General features: G+C 42.2%; 1 protein-coding gene across 50 annotated transcripts in view; it reads right to left on the bottom strand.

The window, feature by feature from the left end:
• The window catches only part of LOC139756531 (uncharacterized), a 143,979-nt gene extending 123,842 nt beyond the window's left edge, over positions 1 to 20,137 (bottom strand). For 19 of the 50 annotated variants that reach the window (XM_071676065.1, XM_071676063.1, XM_071676041.1 and 16 more), the window contains exons 1-2: positions 19,913 to 20,120; positions 4,598 to 4,627 (exon numbers count right to left, since the gene is read on the bottom strand). In XM_071676065.1, coding sequence (XP_071532166.1) covers positions 4,598 to 4,627; positions 19,913 to 20,023 — 141 coding nt within the window. In that variant the 5' untranslated portion in view covers positions 20,024 to 20,120. Of the gene's footprint in view, positions 1 to 4,597; positions 4,628 to 19,912 lie in introns of all 50 variants that reach the window. The other 31 variants (XM_071676015.1, XM_071676036.1, XM_071676021.1 and 28 more) reach the window with 10 other exon arrangements.
• Positions 20,138 to 20,774: the final 637 nt, after the last annotated feature.

Here is a 20,774-nt window from a genome sequence, read left to right as displayed (position 1 = left end):
CCACCTCCAATTTGGTCTCCCACTTCTCCTTGTTCCCTCCACCTCTGACACATATATCCTCTTGGTCAATCTTTCCTCACTCATTCTGTCAATGTGACCAAACCATTTCAAAACACCCTCTTCTGCTCTCTCAACCACACTCTTTTTAGTACCAAACATCTCTCTTACCCTATTATTACTTACTCGATCAAACCACCTCACAATACATATTGGCCTCAAACATCTCATTTCCAGCACATCCACCCTCCTGCGCACAACTCTATCCATAGCCCACGCCTCGCAACCATATAACATTGTTGGAACCACTATTCCTTCGAACATACCCATTTTTGCTTTCCGAGATAATGTTCTCGACTTCCACACATTTTTCAATGCTCCCAGAACTTTCGACCCCTCTCCCACCCTATGATTCACTTCCGTTCCCATGGTTCCATCCGCTGCCGAATCCACTCCCAGATATCTAAAACACTTCACTTCATCCAGTTTTTCTCCATTCAAACTTACCTCCCAGTTGACTTGTCCCTCAGCCCTACTATACCTAATAACCTTGCTCTTATTCACATTTACTCTCAGCTTTCTTCTTTCACACACCTTACCAAACTCATTCACCAGCTTCTGCAGTTTCTCACATGAATCAGCCACCAGCGCTGTATCATGAGCGAACAACGACTGACTCACTTCCCAAGGTCTTTCATCCACAACAGGCTGCATACTTACCCCTCTTTCCAAAACTCTTGCATTCACCTCCCTAACGACCCCATCCATAAACAAATTAAACAACCATGGAGACATCACACACCCCTGCCACAAACCTACATTCACTGAGAACCAATCACTTTCCTCTCTTCCTACACGTACACATGCCTTACATCCTCGATTAAAACTTTTCACTGCTTCTATCAACTTGCCTTCCACACCATATATTCTTAATACCTTCCACAGAGCATCTCTATCAACTCTATCATATGCCTTCTCCAGATCCATAAATGCTATATACAAATCCATTTGCTTTTCTAAGTATTTCTCACATACATTCTTCAAAGCAAACACCTGATCCACATATCCTCTACCACTTTTGAAACCACACTGCTCTTCCCCAATCTGATGCTCTGTACATGCCTTCACCCTCTCAATCAATACCCTCCAGTATACTTTCCCAGGAATACTTCAGAAACTTATACCTCTGTAATTTGAGCACTCACTTTTATCCCCTTCGCCTTTGTACAATGGCACTATGCAAGCATTTCGCCAATCCTCAGGCACCTCATCATGAGTCATACATACATTAAATAACCTTACCAACCAGTCAACAATACAGTCACCCCCCTTTTTTAATAAATTCCACTGCAGTACCATCCAAACCCGCTGCCTTGCCGGCTTTCATCTTCCGCAAAGCTTTTACTACCTCTTCTCTGTTTACCAAATCATTCTCCCTAACCCTCTAACTTTGCACACCACCTCAACCAAAACACCCTATATATGTCACTCTATCATCAAACACATTCAGCAAACCTTCAAAATAATCACTCCATCTCCTTCTCACATCACCACTACTTGTTATCACCTCCCCATTAGCCCCCTTCTCTCATGTTCCCATTTGTTCCCTTGTCTTACGCACTTTATTTACCTCCTTCCAAAACATCTTTTTATTCTCCCTAGAATTTAATGATACTCTCTCACCCCAACTCTCATTTGCCCTCTTTTTCGCCTCTTGCATCTTTCTCTTGACCTCTTGCCTCTTTCTTTTATACATCTCCCACTCATTTGCATTATTTCCCTGCAAAAATCGTCCAAATGCCTCTCTCTTCTCTTTCACTAATAATCTTACGTCTTCGTCCCACCACTCATTACCCTTTCTAATCTGCCCACCTCCCACGCTTCTCATGCCACAAGCATCTTTCGCGCAAGCCATCACTGCTTCCCTAAATACATCCCATTCCTCCCCTACTCCCCTTACGTCCTTTGTTCTCACCTTTTTCCATTCTGTACTCAGTCTCTCCTGGTACTTCCTCATACAAGTCTCCTTCCCAAGCTCACTTACTCTCACCACTCTCTTCTCCCCAACATTCTCTCTTCTTTTCTGAAAACCTCTACAAATCTTCACCTTCGCCTCCACAAGGTAATGAACTGACATCCTTCCAATTGCACCTCTCAGCACATTAACATCCAAAAGTCTCTCTTTCACGCACCTATCAACTAACACGTAATCCAACAACGCTCTCTGGCCATCTCTCCTATTTACATACGTATACTTATGTATATCTCTCTTTTTAAACCAGGTATTCCCAGTCACCAGTCCTTTTTCAGCACATAAATCTACAAGCTCTTCACCAATTCCATTTACAACACTGAACACCCCATGTACACCAATTATTCCCTCAACTGCCACATTACTCACCTTTGCATTCAAATCACCCATCACAATAACCCGGTCTCATGCATCAAAACTACTAACACACTCACTCAGCTTCTCCCAAAACACTTGCCTCTCATGATCTTTCTTCTCATGCCCAGGTGCATATGCACCAATAATCACCCATCTCTCTTCATCCACTTTCAGTTTTACTCATATCAATCTAGAGTTTACTTTCTTACACTCTATCACATACTCACACCACTCCTGTTTCAGAAGTAGTGCTACTCCTTCCCTTGCTCTTGTCCTTTCACTAACCCCTGACCCAAGGCATTCCCAAACCACTCTTCCCCTTTACCCTTGAGCTTCGTTTCACTCAGAGCCAAAACATCCAGGTTCCTTTCCTCAAACTTATAACCTATCTCTCCTTTTATCTCATCTTGGTTAAATCCACACACATTTAGACACCCTAGTCGGAGCCTTCGAAGACGATGAGCACTCCCCGCGTGACTCCTTCTGTTTCCCCATTTAGAAAGTTAAAATACAAGGAGGGGCTAGTTCATTTAAAAAGTTAAAATACAAGGAGGGGAAGGTTTCTAGCCCCCCACTCCCGTCCCCTTTAGTCGCCTTCCATGACACATGAGGAATGCTTGGTAAGTATTCCTTCTCCCGTATCCCCAGGGTTATATATACATTTATTTATTTATGTATTATACTTTGTCGCTGTCTCCCGCGTTAGCGAGGTAGTGCAAGGAAACAGATGAAAGAATGGCCCAACCCACCCACATACACATGTATATACATACACGTCCACACATGCACATATACATACCTATACATCTCAACGTATACATATATATACACACACAGACATATACATATATATACATGTACATAATTCATACTGTCTGCCCCTATTTATTCCTGTCGCCACCCCTCCACATATATATATATATATAAATATTCTCCAGAATACTTTCTACACTGTTCCCAAAATGACACCTTACATGTTTATATTCTTTAACTCTGTGTTCCATTTCTACACTTACCTTACCCTGTCGAACCCTTAGCCCTTCGTCTCTAACCACCATATAAATTAATAATAAAATTCCCCACCTCTAACTTTTAAACACTACAATGGATCCCACAGGGGGAAGTTCTTTCTTTACCGTCTTCAGTCTCTTTTTTACACGACCTCTAATTACAACCACAACATGGAGGGTCTCTCATGTGCAGAGGACCTTATCATCACATTAAACACACTTAAACCACAGTAGCAATATTAAAAATGTAGCGCTACATTACAAAACTGGAACAATGGGTCACCCAGAACAGAATGTCAGCATCTCCACAGAGGTCTTCAGTCTCTTTTAACCCCAGAGAGACCGGAATCCAGCTCACACCCACCCGTCACCTTGAACACAGTCTCAACTACTGAGCAAAACACCAACCATTCTAGGCGTCATAATACGTTATACATATGACGTTCACTACCCAGACCGATAACATCAACACACACACTAAATGCCCTTACAACACCAACTGCCACCACATTTGGACAAGTCAAACAATCCCTCAGCATCTTACACAAACACTTCATTTGCACCACTTTAAACCCAGGAATAAATTTGTTGTTGCTGGTGTTATGCATGTGCGAGGCTGACAAGATCTGCTTTCATGTACCATCTTGCGTCATCTGTGGATGTTATCATGTACCACTCTGCGCCGTCTGTGGATGTTGTCATGTATTATTCTACCTCGTCTGTTATCACCGCTACATTACCTTTGGAACATTAATGAGTAATGGATTCTCTCATCTTCCTGTGTTTGGTTACATGCTGGTATAGACGTCACATGTGCACAACAAATATAACTTTCTAGGAGATGACTATCTCACGTTGTAATCCATTTACTATAATTACCAGTGCTGTCTCACCTGTCTTGTTGATGCAAACAACAATGGCCTTCCATGATGACTAATATTCTAATATAATTATCCCTATGCAAATCTAGGTATTTCAAAACAGAAAACTCTTAGGTAGTCATTCACTGACTAGAATGTACTATACAAAATTGGTCATGTATAGATGTGTTAGATACATTAGCTGAACATGATACCGTCGGGGCTGCCTGCTACCTACATCAAAGCCACCACTAATACACAACAAACTATTTATAACCAACTATAGGAGGCACACACCAATGTAGGGTGTGGCCTTAGATACCTTGTATGTCAAAACTAACCCTTGGTATGTAGTCGTAACCATAGAGATCCTGCAGAAAAATATCTGGTATAAATAATCATGCAACACAATCTTTCTTATGGCTCAACCAAAAGATAACATTGTATAAGATGGTTCTACCTTTCATAAGAAAAGCAGCTGAACGTAGCTCTAATGACGTCAAACTTCTTTACCCTAGTATTGCTAAACATTTATTCTATCTGGCATGACGTATAAAAATATATACAATTACTCATTGTTGAAACCCTGCCTGAAACATCATCTTCGGTAGGCTCAAAAGGGAACAAAACATAAAGATATTAGAACACAAGACAAGTTCAAGATGGCCAAACTAAAACAATGAATAACCAACCTGACATTAAGATATGTTTAGAGAGTAATTGTCAGCAAGGTCTATGAAAAATTAAGAATAACAGGTAAAACTACAGAAGTGTGAAGAAAAGCAGGTAAAACTAGAGAAGTAAGAATATCAAGAAGTGTAGGTGGGAGGACTACAGAAGTATGAGGATGAAGAAGTGTAGGTAAAACTACAAAAGTATGAGGATGAAGTGCAGATAAAAACTACAGAAGTATGAGGATTAAGAAGTGCAGGTAAAACTACAGAAGTAAGAGGATGAAGAAGTGCAGGTAAAACTACAGAAGTATGAGGATGAGCAAATGCAGGTAAAACTACAGAAGTATGAGGATGAGGAAGTGCAGGTAAAACTGCAGAAGTATGAGGATGAAGAAGTGCAGGTAAAACTACACAAGTATGAGGATGAAGAAGTGCAGGTAAAACTACAGAAGTATGAGGATGAAGAAGTGCAGGTAAAACTACAGAAGTATGAGGATGAAGAAGTGCAGGTAAAACTACACAAGTATGAGGATGAAGAAGTGCAGGTAAAACTACACAAGTATGAGGATGAGGAAGTGTAGGTAAAACTACAGAAGTATGAGGATGAGGAAGTGTAGGTAAAACTACAGAAGTATGAGGATGAGGAAGCGCAGGTAAAACTACAGAAGTATGAGGATGAGGAAGTGTAGGTAAAACTACAGAAGTATGAGGATGAGCAAATGCAGGTAAAACTACAGAAGTATGAGGATGAGGAAGTGTAGGTAAAACTACAGAAGTATGAGGATGAAGAAGTGCAGGTAAAACTACAGAAGTATGAGGATGAAGAAGTGCAGGTGAAACTACAGAAGTATGAGGATGAGGAAGTGTAGGTAAAACTACAGAAGTATGAGGATGAGGAAGTGTAGTTAAAACTACAGAAGTATGAGGATGAGGAAGCGCAGGTAAAAACTGCAGAAGTATGAGGATGAAGAAGTGCAGGTAAAACTGCAGAAGTATGAGGATGAAGTGCAGGTAAAACTGCAGAAGTATGAGGATGAAGAAGTGCAGGTAAAACTGCAGAAGTATGAGGATGAAGAAGTGCAGGTAAAACTACAGAAGTATGAGGATGAAGAAGTGCAGGTAAAACTGCAGAAGTAAGAGGATGAAGAAGTGCAGGTAAAACTGCAGAAGTATGAGGATGAAGAAGTGCAGGTAAAACTACAGAAGTATGAGGATGAAGAAGTGCAGGTAAAACTGCAGAAGTATGAGGATGAAGAAGTGCAGGTAAAACTACAGAGGTATGAGGATGAGGAAGTGCAGGTAAAACTACAGAAGTATGAGGATGAGCAAATGCAGGTAAAACTACAGATGTATGAGGATGAGGAAGTGTAGGTAAAACTGCAGAAGTATGAGGATGAAGAAGTGCAGGTAAAACTACAGAAGTATGAGGATGAGGAAGTGCAGGTAAAACTGCTGAAGTATGAGGATGAAGAAGTGCAGGTAAAACTACAGAAGTATGAGGATGAAGAAGTGTAGGTAAAACTACAGAAGTATGATATATAAGTGCAGGTAAAACTACAGAAGTATGAGGATGAAGAAGTGCAGGTAAAACTACAGAAGTATGAGGATGAAGAAGTGCAGGTAAAACTGCAGAAGTATGAGGATGAAGAAGTGCAGGTAAAACTACAGAAGTATGAGGATGAGGAAGTGCAGGTAAAACTACAGAAGTATGAGGATGAGCAAATGCAGGTAAAACTACAGATGTATGAGGATGAGGAAGTGTAGGTAAAACTGCAGAAGTATGAGGAAGAAGTGCAGGTAAAACTACAGAAGTATGAGGATGAGGAAGTGCAGGTAAAACTGCTGAAGTATGAGGATGAAGAAGTGCAGGTAAAACTACAGAAGTATGAGGATGAAGAAGTGTAGGTAAAACTACAGAAGTATGATATATAAGTGCAGGTAAAACTACAGAAGTATGAGGATGAAGATGTGTAGGTAAAACTACAGAAGTATGATATATAAGTGAAGGTAAAACTACAGAAGTATGAAGATGAAGATGTGTAGGTAAAACTACAGAAGTATGATATATAAGTGAAGGTAAAACTACAGAAGTATGAGGATGAAGATGTGTAGGTAAAACTACGGAAGTATAATATATAAGTGCAGGTAAAACTACAGAAGTATGAGGATGAGGAAGTGTAGGTAAAACTACAACTGGAGACTAAAAGAGCTGGAGACTAAATGTGAAAATGGGAGCTAGAGACTAAGTGTGAACGAATGCCATTTTTTTTTTTTTTTTCTTGTCTTCCAGGCGCTACCTCGCTGAAGCAGGGGGTTGCGATGCATTTTCTTAAGGGGCGGGGTAGCGCCAGAATTGGATGAAGGCAAGCAAGTATGAATATGTATGTGTATATATGTACGTATACTTATGTTGATATGTATATGTGCGTGTATGGGCGTATATATATATATATATATATATATATATATATATATATATATATATATATATATATATATATATATATATATATATATATCCATTTTAGAAAGTTGAAATACAAGGAGGGGAGGATTTCTGGCTCTCCGCTCCCGTCCCCTTTAGTTGCCTTCTACGACACGCGAGGAATGCGTGGGAAGTATTCTTTCTCCCCTATCCCCAGGGATAATATATATATATATATATATATATATATATATATATATATATATATATATATATATATATATATATGAGAAATGTAGGAAATAATGTAGAGAACTGAAACTTCTAGCTGGAAATGAAAAATATGAATGTCACATAATGGTTCAACCTCTGGCTATGGAGAAGGGAAATGTATAATTTAGTTACACAAATGTCAATAGTAGTTTTCATCAATTTAACCACTGTATCATACTGCCTGGTCCACTTCTTCTCTTATCATGAAACTGGAATATTGGCTTATGATGTTTCTCAATTGTCTTCACTACACAAAGTACAACCATATCTTGGATACATGAGGGTAGGTAGTTGGTCATCCACTATAATAAAGTCTTGACAGACCAAAAGTTTATCTGGACCTCAAGTTTTCCAGTACATTCATGAAAAACACCCTCTTTGCTTTCCATCTCTATCACTTTGAAAAATGCTCCATTTGTTCACATTTCAATGAAAGAATAAGCTTCAATGTCTAGCTACATTCTTTTCCAATTTCACTATATATATATATATATATATATATATATATATATATATATATATATATATATATATATATATATATGTGTGTGTGTGTGTGTATCCCTGGAAGAAACCTCGCGAACGGAGTTGTAGAGCACTAGATGAAGCTTTTTTTATAGATAAGTGAAGTGCTGGAAAACGATAACGGATATGGAAAGGGAGCTGTGGTTTCGGGCATTATTGCATGACAGCTAGAGACTGAGTGTGAACGAATGGGGCCTTTGTTGTCTTTTCCTAGCGCTACCTCGCACACATGAGGGGGGAGGGGGATGTTATTCCATGTGTGGCGAGGTGGCGATGGGAATGAATAAAGGTAGAGTGTGAATTGTGTGCATGTGTATACATGTATGTGTCTGTGTGTGTATATATATGTGTGCATTGAGATGTATGGGTATGTATATTTGCGTGTGTGGACGTGTAGGTATATACATGTGTATGGGGGTGGGTTGGGCCATTTCTTTCGTGTTTCCTTGCGCTACCTCGCAAACGCGGGAGACAGCGACAAAGCAAAAAAAAAAAAAAAAATATATATATATATATATATATATATATATATATATATATATATATATATATATATATATATATTCAAACAGCGACAAAGCAAAATGTATATATATATATATATATATATATATATATATATATATATATATATATATATATATATATATATATATCTTTCTTCTTTCTTTCATACTATTCGCCATTTCCCGCATTAGCGAGGTAGCGTTGAGAACAGAGGACTGGGCCCTTGAGGGAATATCCACACCTGGGCCCCTTCTCTGTTCCCTCTTTTGGAAAATTAAAAAAAAAAGTGAGAGGGGAGGATTTCCAGCCCCCCGCTCCCTCCCCTTTTAGTCGCCTTCTACGACACGCAGGGAATACGTGGGAAGTATTCTTTCTCCCCTATCCCCAGGGATATATATATATATATATATATATATATATATATATATATATATATATATATATATATATATATATATATATTAGTATGAAATGGGTATTTACACGCAAATTCGAGAAAATAAGAATAATGTGTGTTGATCAATGATAGGAAAGGGTTGTAATGTTCGGTATGACTAGGGTCACATTGTTCTGACATGGTTCACAATATCATGACAAGGGTCACATAGTTTGTTCTGACATGGTTTACAATATCATGACAAGGGTCACATAGTTTGTTCTGACATGGTTCACAATATCATGACAAGTGTCACATTATTTATTCTACCACGGGTCACATTATTTATTCTACCACGGGTCACATGGTTCTGTTGAGGTTTACAATCTTCTAACAAGGGATCACATTGCTGGTCCTGATATTGTTCTGCCAATGGTCACACTTTTTTTTAGAAAGGGATCACATTTTTTTACATGGATCACATTGTTTGCCCTGACAGGGGTCACACTGTTTTCCAAAAACAATTTCATTTTTTCTAACAAGGGTCACATTGTTTGATCAGACATGGGGTACACTCTTTGACCTAACAAGGGTCACTTTGATATGACAAAGGTTACGCTGTTGCCAAAGGTCAAATTGTTTTCCCTGAGGAATACAACTTTTGCCCTGACAAGGGTCACACTGTATTTCCGGACAGTGGTCACATTCTTTGCACTAACCAGGGTCACATTGTTTGCTCTGACAAGAATCATACTGTAATAGTCCTTACATAGGTCATGTTCTGTCAAGGGTCACATTGTTTACCCTGGTAAAGGTAATGATGTCAAGGGCCACATTATTTACCCTGATAAGGGCAATGTCGTTGTCAAGGGTCACATTGTTTACCCTGATAAGGATGTCGTTGTCAAGGGTCACATTGTTTACTCTGTTTAGGGTTATTTTGTTCTATCAAGGGTCACAGTGTTTGCCCTGCCAAGGTCATGTTATTCTGTCGTGTGATTTGTTGAACCTGACAAGGGTCATGTTATTGCCAAGGGCTACACTGTTTGCCCTGCCAATAGTCTGTCATTGTCAAGGGTTACAGTGTTTACCCTGACAAGGGTCATGTCAAAGGTCACATTGTTTTGACACGTAACATTAATCTGATAAAGGGTCACATGGCTTATCACGAAATAGGTCACACCTTTTTCCCAAGGGTTAAATTGTTTGCCTTAACGATGGTAACATTGTTTGACAATGAGTTGCAGATTTTGATATGGGTCAAACTGCTGGCACTACGATATCGTTTACCCTAACAAGGATCACATTGTTTACCCTGATAAGTCGCAGTCTTCTAACAGATCGTCTCAAGTGTTTGTCTTGACAAGGCTCACATTGTTTGCCTCGAAACGGGTCAAATTGTTTGCACTGAAAAAATTCATAGTACTTGCTCTGGCATGGGGTCACAGTTGTGTCATTATAAGGGCTCACATCCTTTGCAATGAAAGGGTCGCACTGTTTGCCCTAATAGGGGTCACATTTCCTCTGACAAGGGGTCACATGGGTAGTTCTGAAAAGGATAACAATGTTTCCACGGACAAGGTTCATATTGTTTGCTCTGACAAGGGTAACAATGTTTCCACGGACAAGGTTCATACTGTTTGCTCTGACAAGGATAACAATGTTTCCACGGACAAGGTTCATACTGTTTGCTCTGACAAGGGTAACAATGTTTCCACGGACAAGGTTCATATTGTTTACTCTGACAAGGATAACAATGTTTCCACGAACAAGGTTCATACTGTTTGCTCTGACAAGGATAACAATGTTTCCACGGACAAGGTTCATATTGTTTACTCTGACAAGGGTAACAATGTTTCCACGGACAAGGTTCATACTGTTTGCTCTGACAAGGATAACAATGTTTCCACGGACAAGGTTCATACTGTTTACTCTGACAAGGATAATGTTTCCACGGACAAGGTTCATACTGTTTGCTCTGACAAGGATAACAATGTTTCCACGGACAAGGTTCATACTGTTTGCTCTGACAAGGATAACAATGTTTCCACGGACAAGGTTCATATTGTTTACTCTGACAAGGATAACAATGTTTCCACGAACAAGGTTCATACTGTTTGCTCTGACAAGGATAACAATGTTTCCACGGACAAGGTTCATATTGTTTACTCTGACAAGGGTAACAATGTTTCCACGGACAAGGTTCATACTGTTTGCTCTGACAAGGATAACAATGTTTCCACGGACAAGGTTCATACTGTTTACTCTGACAAGGATAACAATGTTTCCACGGACAAGGTTCATACTGTTTGCTCTGACAAGGATAACAATGTTTCCACGGACAAGGTTCATACTGTTTGCTCTACCAAATGTTACATTGTACAAAATGTTTATAATAATACACCACACTTGTAGTTGAGAGGATCATTTTGTGGAAGAGCGCAGCTGGTGTCACACTCTACACCACAACAATTATCATCTCTCATGAAAACTTAGCATCATGGGGGGGACCTCACCTCCCGTGGTGAATTAGAGAAAGGTACCATAGGCTTACATGATCAAGGACACATACCTCCCGGTATGATCTAACGACATTCGAGGTGTAACGATTCCTGACTCTGACACATTTACAGGCTACCCAGGGTCGAACGCACAGGTTCGAATCTAGTTGCGGGCAGTTGGTCCAAAGTCAACCCAGATGTTCACCCACCCTAATGGTTGGTCGATAAAATGGGTAGCTAGCTTAGGCTAGGATATATATATATATATATATATATATATATATATATATATATATATATATATATATATATATATATATATATTTTATTTTGCTTTGTCGCTGTCTCCCGCGTTAGCGAGGTAGCGTAAGGAAACAGACGAGAGAATGGCCCAACCCACCCACATACACATGTATATACATACACCTCCACACAGGCAAATATACATACCTATACATCTCAATGCATACATATATATATACACACAGAGACATATACATATATACACATGTACATAATTCATACTGTCTGCCTTTATTCATTCCCATCGCCACCCCGCCACACATGGAATAACAACCCTCTCCCCCCTCATGTGTGCGAGGTAGCGCTAGGAAACGACAACAAAGGCCCCATTCGTTCACACTCAGACTCTAGCTGTCATGTAATAATGCACCGAAACCACAGCTCCCTTTCCACATCCAGGCCCCACAGAACTTTCCATGGTTTACCCCAGACGCTTCACATGCCCTTGTTCAATCCGTTGACAGCACGTCGATATATATATATATATATATATATATATATATATATATATATATATATATATATATATATATATATACAAACGTATGTTTTGGACAATCACATGTTTACCAAATGGCGTCCTAGCTTCGTCTCTTCGATGTATATCAACTGACTGTTATATTTCTCTCTTGTGTCTCCCCTGATGATGTGATTATTACACGAAAGTGCACTTGGGAAATTTTCGTGTTTCATTTTCCCCGTGGACTCATAGGAATATTTTGATCACGCGCAAAATTGTGATCCTTTCCAATATATATATATATATATATATATATATATATATATATATATATATATATATATATATATATATATATATGACATGGATCTGGAGGAAGAATGAGGACATATGATAGGAATGACAAAGATGCATCGTGAAAAGTCTTAAGAGTATATAGTGTGGGAGGTAAGCTGTTAGAAACAGAGAAGTTTTTATCAAGGGTGTAAGGCATGTGTACAAATAGGAAGAAAGGAGAGTGATTGGTTCCACGTGAAGGTTGGTCTGCGGCTGGGGTGTCTGATGTCACCATAGTTGCTGAAGTTGTTTATGGATTGGGCTGTCAGGAAGACAAATGCGAGTCTTGGAGAAAGGGGCGAGTATGCAGTCCGTGGGGGATGAGAGGGCCTGGGAAGTGAGTCAGTTGTTTACAGTGCTGGTGGCTGATTCCGGAGAAAAACTGCAGAAGTTGGTGACTGACTTTGAAAGTGTGTGTGAAAGGAGAAGGTTAAGAGTAAATGTAATTAAGAGAAAGGTTTTAGAAGGTTAAGGGACAAGTTAGTTGGGATGTGGATATGAAAGGAGAAAAATTGGAGGAAAGGAGGTGTTTTAGATATCTGGGTGTGGACGTAGAAGCGTACCGAATGGAACCTTGGAAGTGAAAGCGAGTCATAGGAGGGGGCGAAACTTCTGGGAGCGCAGAAGAATGTGAGGAATGAGGGAACCTGGGAGGGTACAAATGGACATGATTGAAGGAATAAAAGTCCTATTATAATTATATAGTTGAGAGGCATAGGCTATAGATAAAGGTGTGCGGAGGGTGGACGTGTTAAAAACGAAATGTCTGAGGACAATATGAGGTGTGAGCTTGTTTGATCGAGGAAGTAATGTAAGGGTAGGGGAGATGCGTGGTAATATAAGAGTGTGGGGTAGAGAGAAGAGGATGTGCTGAAATAATTTGGACATATGGAGAGAATGAATGAGGAAAGGTTGTTAAAACTGGAGGGGAGACCGAATTAGAGACGGATGGACGAAAAACATTTTCAGCGATCGGTGCTCGAACATTCAGGAGAGTAAAAGGTGTACACGGGATAGAGTGCACTGGAACGGTGTGGTATACTGGGGTCGACATGCTGTCATTAGACTGAACCACAGCACGCGAGGCGTCCGGTGTAAACCATGTAAAGGTCTGTGGTGCCTGGATGTGGATTGAGAGCAGTGGTTTCGGTATATTACACATGACAGCTTGAGACTGATTGTGAATGAATGTGGCCTTTTTTTCATTTGTTCCTGGCGCTACTTCGCTGATTCGTGAAACGGTGCTGAAGTGAGAAAAATGAAATAGAAAGGGTGTGGTTGAGAGAGCAGAAGAGGGTGTGTTGAAATGGCTTGGACACATGGAAGAGAATAAGTGAGGAAAAATGGACAAAGAGGATATATGTGTCAGAGGTGGAGGGAACAAGGAGAAGCGGGAGAGCAAATTGGAGGTGGAAGGATGAAGTGAAAAAGATTCTGAGCGATTAGGGCCTGAACATACGGAAGGATGAAAGGCGTGCAAGGAATAGAGTTAATTGGAACGATATGGTATACCGTGGTAGACGTGCTGTTAATAGATTGAACCAGGGCATGTGAAGCGTTTAGGGTAAACCATAGAAAGGTCTGTGGGGCCTGGATGTGGAAAGGGAACTGTAGTTTCGGTGCATTACACATGACAGCTAGACTGAGTGGGAATGAATGTGGCCTTTACGCTTTTTCCTAGCGCTACCTCGCTGGATGGAAGGGGGGGGGGGGGCTATTTTCTGTGTGGCGAAGAGGCGACGAGAATGGATGAAGGCAGCAAGTATAAATATGTACATCTGTATATATGTATATGTCTGTGTATGCATATGTATGTATACACTGAAATGTATATGTATGTGCGTGTATGGGCGTTTAAGTATATATATATATATATATATATATATATATATATATATATATATATATATATATATATATATATATATATATATATATATATTATCCCTGGGGATAGGGAAGAAAGAATGCTTCCCACATATTCCCTGCGTGTCGTAGATGGCGACTAAAAGGGGCGGGAGCGGGGGGCTGGAAATCCTCCCCTCTCTGGGTGGTTATCCTCCCCCACTGGGTGGTTATGCTCCAAAGTCACCACAACCAACACTGGGTGGTTATGTTCCTCTCCACAACCAACACAGGGTGGGTATGTTCCTCTCCACAACCAAAACTGGGTGGGTAAGCTCATTCCTCTCCACAAGCAACACAGGGAGGTACGGTATGATCCTCACTCATCACAACCACTACTAGGTAGGTATGTTCCTTCCTCACCACAACCAACACAGGATGGGTATGTCTCTACCTCACCACAACCTACAAAGGGTGGGTATGCTCCTCTCATCACAAACATCACTGGGTGGTTATGTTCCTCTCACCACAACCAATATAGAGTGCTTATGCTCCTCTCACCACAACTTACACAGGGTGGGTACGCTCCTCCCTCACTACAACCAACATTGGGTGGTTATGCACCTCTCACCACAACCTACACTGGGTGGTTATGTTCCTATCTCACCACAACTAACACCAGGTGCGTATGCTCCTTCCCTCACCACAACCAACACTGGGTAGGTATGCTCCTCCCTCACCACAACCATTGGTACAGTGGGTGGGTATGCCCCTCCATCACCACAACCAACACTGGGTAGGTATGCTCCTCCCTCACCAAAACCATTGGTACAGTGGGTGGGTATGCCCCTCCATCACCACAACCAACGCAGGGTGGGTATGTCTCTTCCTCACCACAACCAACAAAGTGATTATGCTCCTCCCACCACAACCAACATGGAGGTTATGCTTCTCTCTCACCACAAGCAACACAGGGTGAGCATGACCCTCCATCACAAGCAAAGTGGGTGGGTATGCTCCTCCCCTACCAACAACCAAAAAAGGGTGATTATGTTCCTCAACACAACCAACATAGGGTGGTTATGCGCCTCTCGCCAAAACCAAAACTAGATGGTTATGTTCCTCCCTCACCAAATGCAATTAAGTATGCTCCTTCCACAGCCACAATAAGTTTGTATGCTTCTCAAACACCAAAAATAAGCAGGTATGATACTCGCTTACCAAAACCTTACACTGGATGGGTATGCTCTACCCTATAACAACCAACACTGGACGGGTATGCTCCTCCCTCACCAACAGTAAGTAGGTATGCTCCTATCTCACCACAACCATCACTGAATGGGTATGCTCCTCCCTCACCAACAATGAGTAGGTATGTTCCTCCCCTCACCACAACCAACACTGGACGGGTATGCTCCTCTCACCAACAATAAGTAGGTATGCTCCACCCTCACCACAACCAACACTGGATGAGTATGCTCCTCCCTCACCAACAATAAGTAGGTATGCTCCACCCTCACCACAACCAACACTAGTCGGTATGCCCATCTCTCTCTAATAAGAAGGTATGTTCCACCCTCACCATACCCAACACTGGATGGGTATGCTCCTCCCTCACCAACTGTAAGTAGGTATGCTCCACCCTCACCATAACCAACACTGACGGGTATGCTCCTTCCTCACCAAAAATAAGTAGGTACGCTCCGCCCTCGCCACAACCAACACTGGACGGGTATACTCCTCTCTCACGAACAATAAGTAGGTATGCTCCACCCTCACCACAACCAACACGATGGGTATGCTCCGTCACCAACAGTAAGTACATATGCTCCACCCTCACCACAACAAGCTCTGAACGGGTATGCTCCTCCCTCACCAACAATAAATACGTATGCTCCACCCTCACTACAACCAGCTCTGGACAGGTATGCTCCTCCCTCACCAAGTAGGCATGCTCCACCCTTACCACAACCAACACTGGATGAGTATGCTCCTTTCTCACCAAAAATAAGTAGGTATGCTATACCCTCGCCACAACCAACACTGGATGGGTATGCTCCCTCACCAACTATAAGTAGGTATGCTCCATTCACCACAACCAACACTGGACGGCTATGCTCCTCCATCCAACTATAGGTATGCTCCAACCTCACCACATTCAACACTGAACGGGTATGCTCCTTCCTCACAATAAGTAGGTATGTTCCACCCTCACCACAACCAACACTGGATGGGTATGTTCCTCCCTCACCAACAGCAAGTAGGTATGTTCCACCCTCACCACAACCATCACTGGACGGGATGCTCCTTCCTCGCCAAAAATAATTAGGTATGCTCCACCCTCACCACAACCAACACTGGACGCGTATGCTCCTTTCTCACCAACTATCAGTAGGTATGCTCCACCCTCACTACAACCAACACTGGATGGGTATGCTCCTCCCTCACCAACAATATGTATGCTCCACCCTCACCACAACCAGCTCTGGGCGGTTATGCTCCACACTTACAACCAACACTGGACGGGTATGCTCCTTTCTCACCAACTATAAGTATCCTCCACCCTCACCACAACCAACAATGGATGTGTATGCTCCTCCCTCACCAACAATAAGTAGGTATGCTTCACCCTCACCACAACCAACACTAGTCGGGTATGCTCATCTCATTAATAATATGTAGGTATGCTTCACCCTTACCACAACCAACACTGGATGGCTATATAGGCTTATCCTTCACCAACAATAAGTAGGTATGCTCCACCCTCACCACAACCAACACTGGACGAGTATGATTCTTACCAAAAATAAGTAGGTATGCTCCACCCTCACCACAACCAACACTGGATGGGTATGCTCCTCTCTCACCAACAATAAGTAGGTATGCTCCACCCTCACCACAACTAACACTGGATGGGTATGCTTCTCCTTCACCAACAAGTAGGTATGCTCCACCTTCACAACCAACGCTGGACGGGTATGCTCCTTCCTCACCAACAATGAATAGGTACGCTTCACCCTCACCACAACCAACACTAGATGGGTATGCTCCTCTCACCAGTGATGAGTAGGTATGCTCCACCCTCACAACCAACACTGGAAGGGTATGTTTCTTCCTCACGAACAATAAGTAGATATGCTCCATCCTCACCACAACCAACACTTGATGGGTATGCTCCTCCCTCATCAACTATAAGTAGGTATCGTCCACCCTCACCACAACCAACACTGGACGGGTATGCTTCTCCCTCACCAACAATAAGTATGCTCCACCCTCACCACAACCAATATTGGATAGGTATGCCCCTTCCTCACCAACAGTAAGTAGATATTGGATAGGTATGCTCCTTCCTCACCAACAATAAGTAGATATTGGATAGGTATGCTCCTTCCTCACCAACAATAAGTAGGTATGCTCCACCCTCACCACAACCAACACTAGATGGGTATGCTCCTCTCACCAACTATAAGTAGGTATGCTCCACCCTTACAACCAACACTGGACGGGTATGCTCCTCCCTCATCAACTATAAGTAGGTATCGTCCACCCTCACCACAACCAACACTGGACGGGTATGCTCCTTCCTCACCAACAATAAGTAGATATTGGATAGGTATGCTCCTTCCTCACCAACAATAAGTAGGTATGCTCCACCCTCACCACAACCAACACTAGATGGGTATGCTCCTCTCACCAACTATAAGTAGGTATGCTCCACCCTTACAACCAACACTGGACGGGTATGCTCCTCCCTCACCAACTATAAGTATGCATGCTCCACCCTCACCACAACCAACACTCGACGGGTATGCTCCCTCAACAGAAATAAGGTATGCTCAACCCTCACCAAAACCAACACAACGGGTATGCTCCTCTCACCAACTATAAGTATGCTCCACCCTCACAACCATCACTGGACGGGTATGCTCCTTTCTCGCAAACAATAAGTAGGTATGTTCCACCACCACAACCAACACTGGATGGGTATGCTCCTCCCTCACCAACTATAAGTAGGTATGCTCCACCCTCACCATAACCAACACTAGGCGGGTATGCTCCTTCTCAAAAAAAATAAATAGGTATGCTCCATCGTCACCACACCCAACACTGGACGGGTATGCTCCTCCCTAACGAACAATTAGGTATGCTCCAACCTCACCACATCCAACACTGGACGGGCATGCTCCTTCCTCTACCAATAAATAGGTATGTTCCACCTTCACTTCATCCAACACTGGACGGGTATACTCCCCAAATAGGTATGTTCCACCCTCACCACATCCAACACTGGACGGGTATGCTCCTCCTCAAATAGGTATGCTCCACCCTCACCACAACCAACACTGGATGGGTATGCTCCTCCCTCACCAACAATAAGTAGGTATGTTCCTCCCTCACATTATAAGCATCTTTGTTGTCACCTACTTAATCGTACTGATAACATCTAACATCAAAATATATCTATGTTAACCTACGTACAATTATACCTTTTATAGCGATAGTTTTAATTTTGTTTTGTTCCATATTTGGAGACGAGATGCTGGTGTGTGTGTGTGTGTGTGTGTGTGTGTGTGGCGGAAGGGGGGGGGGGGTTGTCTGTGGGCACATAGGTACAATCATCCGGCCAAGGCCAGGGTATAGCAAGTCCAGTCCAGGGAGTACATGGCAGTGCACGGACCAGGTTGAAGTGTAACGAGTGTACAGGCCAGGGTGTATTATGTGTACAGACGAGGGTGCAGTGAATGTAGAGGGCAAGGTGCAATGAGTATACAGGCCAGGGTGTAGAGTTACAGGCTAGGATGTAGCAAGTATTCAGGCTAGGGTATAATAAGTGTACATTCTAGGGTGTAGTGAATGTACAGGCCAGAGTATAATGTGTACAGGGCAGGATGTAACAAGTGTACAAGTCAGGGTGTATTAAATGTAAGGTGTAAAAAGTGTACAAACCAAGGTGTAGTGAGTTGTCAGGACAGGATGTAGTAAGTGTAGAAGCCAAGTTGTAGCGAATGTAGAGCCCAATTTGTAGTGAGTGTACAGGTGAGGGTGCAGTGAGAGCACAAGTCAGGGTGTAGCTAGTGTACACGACAGGATCTAATAAGTGTACAGGCCAAGGTGTATCGAGTGTATAGGTCAGAGTGTAGTAAGTGTACAGAGCAGGGTGTAATGATTGTAGAAATAAGATAGGTAAGAGCGAAGGAAGATTTGTTTTCTAGACACAAGTTGTAAGGTAAATGTTACTCTCACTGTTTTCTTTATGTTCGACTAAGAACATATGCTTCTCTACAGTATCATCTCACTTGCCTTTCTACATGACCTCAGTACACAAGATGGTATAATGTGTGGAAGGGTACTCGTTATGAACTATGACAACAGGGAAGGTATAATGGTGGGTTGTAGGGCAGCAGTCTTGGCCGGCCCAGGGGGGACCTACCTGTAAGTAACCAGTGACTGGTGGGCGAGCCGGCGCGCTGAAGGTTGGACCAGCCATATGCGACATTTTCCGGGTAATGTAGGAATCGTCGTAGCTTGGTCCTCGTATCATGTTGCTGCTGCAGGTGACACTCCGGACTGACAACACTCCTCGCGGCCCCGCTCCCAGCGCCCACTGCTTCGTCTTCTTCCTCGGGCCCTCCACACTACAACACCTATTTTGGGACGGTTGGCCGCACCACGTCACTTCCTCCAAAACTTGAAATAGCCTGTGCTCGCGCCCCTCGCCCCACGCGCCCTCCACCAATAACCATCAACCAATCATAACCCAGAGAGCTTGATGGCAGCTGCTCCCCGGCCCTCCCTCTCCAACCCAATGACACTCACTCGTGCTTGTTACTCAATAAATATTAGTCTAAAAAGAAACTTGCTTCTACCATGAATGCTTTCTATAGAAATATATGATCAACCTACCCAGGAAAAAAAGGAAGAATCATAACATCGCGACCGAGTAAACTAGACTTTCAAATAGCGAAAATTTTTCGTGCATATTCAAGGTGGTAGAACTAACAACATGACCATAATACTTCTTTAAGTAAACATGGAAATGAAATGATATTATCAGGTCCTGGTATACACAAATATACCCGAGGCTTGGATAACCTGAAACAACTAACAAATGGCAGACATTTTATCACCGACTACATTAAAGATGCAATTCATCCTCTACCACAGTACAGATGTACTTCATCACCTACACAGTACAGATGTATCATCACCTACACAGTACAGATGTATCATCACCTACCACAGTACAGATGTATCATCACCTGCAACAGTACAGATGTATCATCACCCACACA

This window comes from Panulirus ornatus, chromosome 22 (genome assembly GCF_036320965.1).
Source record: "Panulirus ornatus isolate Po-2019 chromosome 22, ASM3632096v1, whole genome shotgun sequence".
Lineage (NCBI taxonomy): Eukaryota > Metazoa > Arthropoda > Malacostraca > Decapoda > Palinuridae > Panulirus > Panulirus ornatus.
The sequence above is the reverse complement of the archived record's forward strand: the minus strand, read 5'-3'. Positions and strand labels throughout refer to the sequence as shown.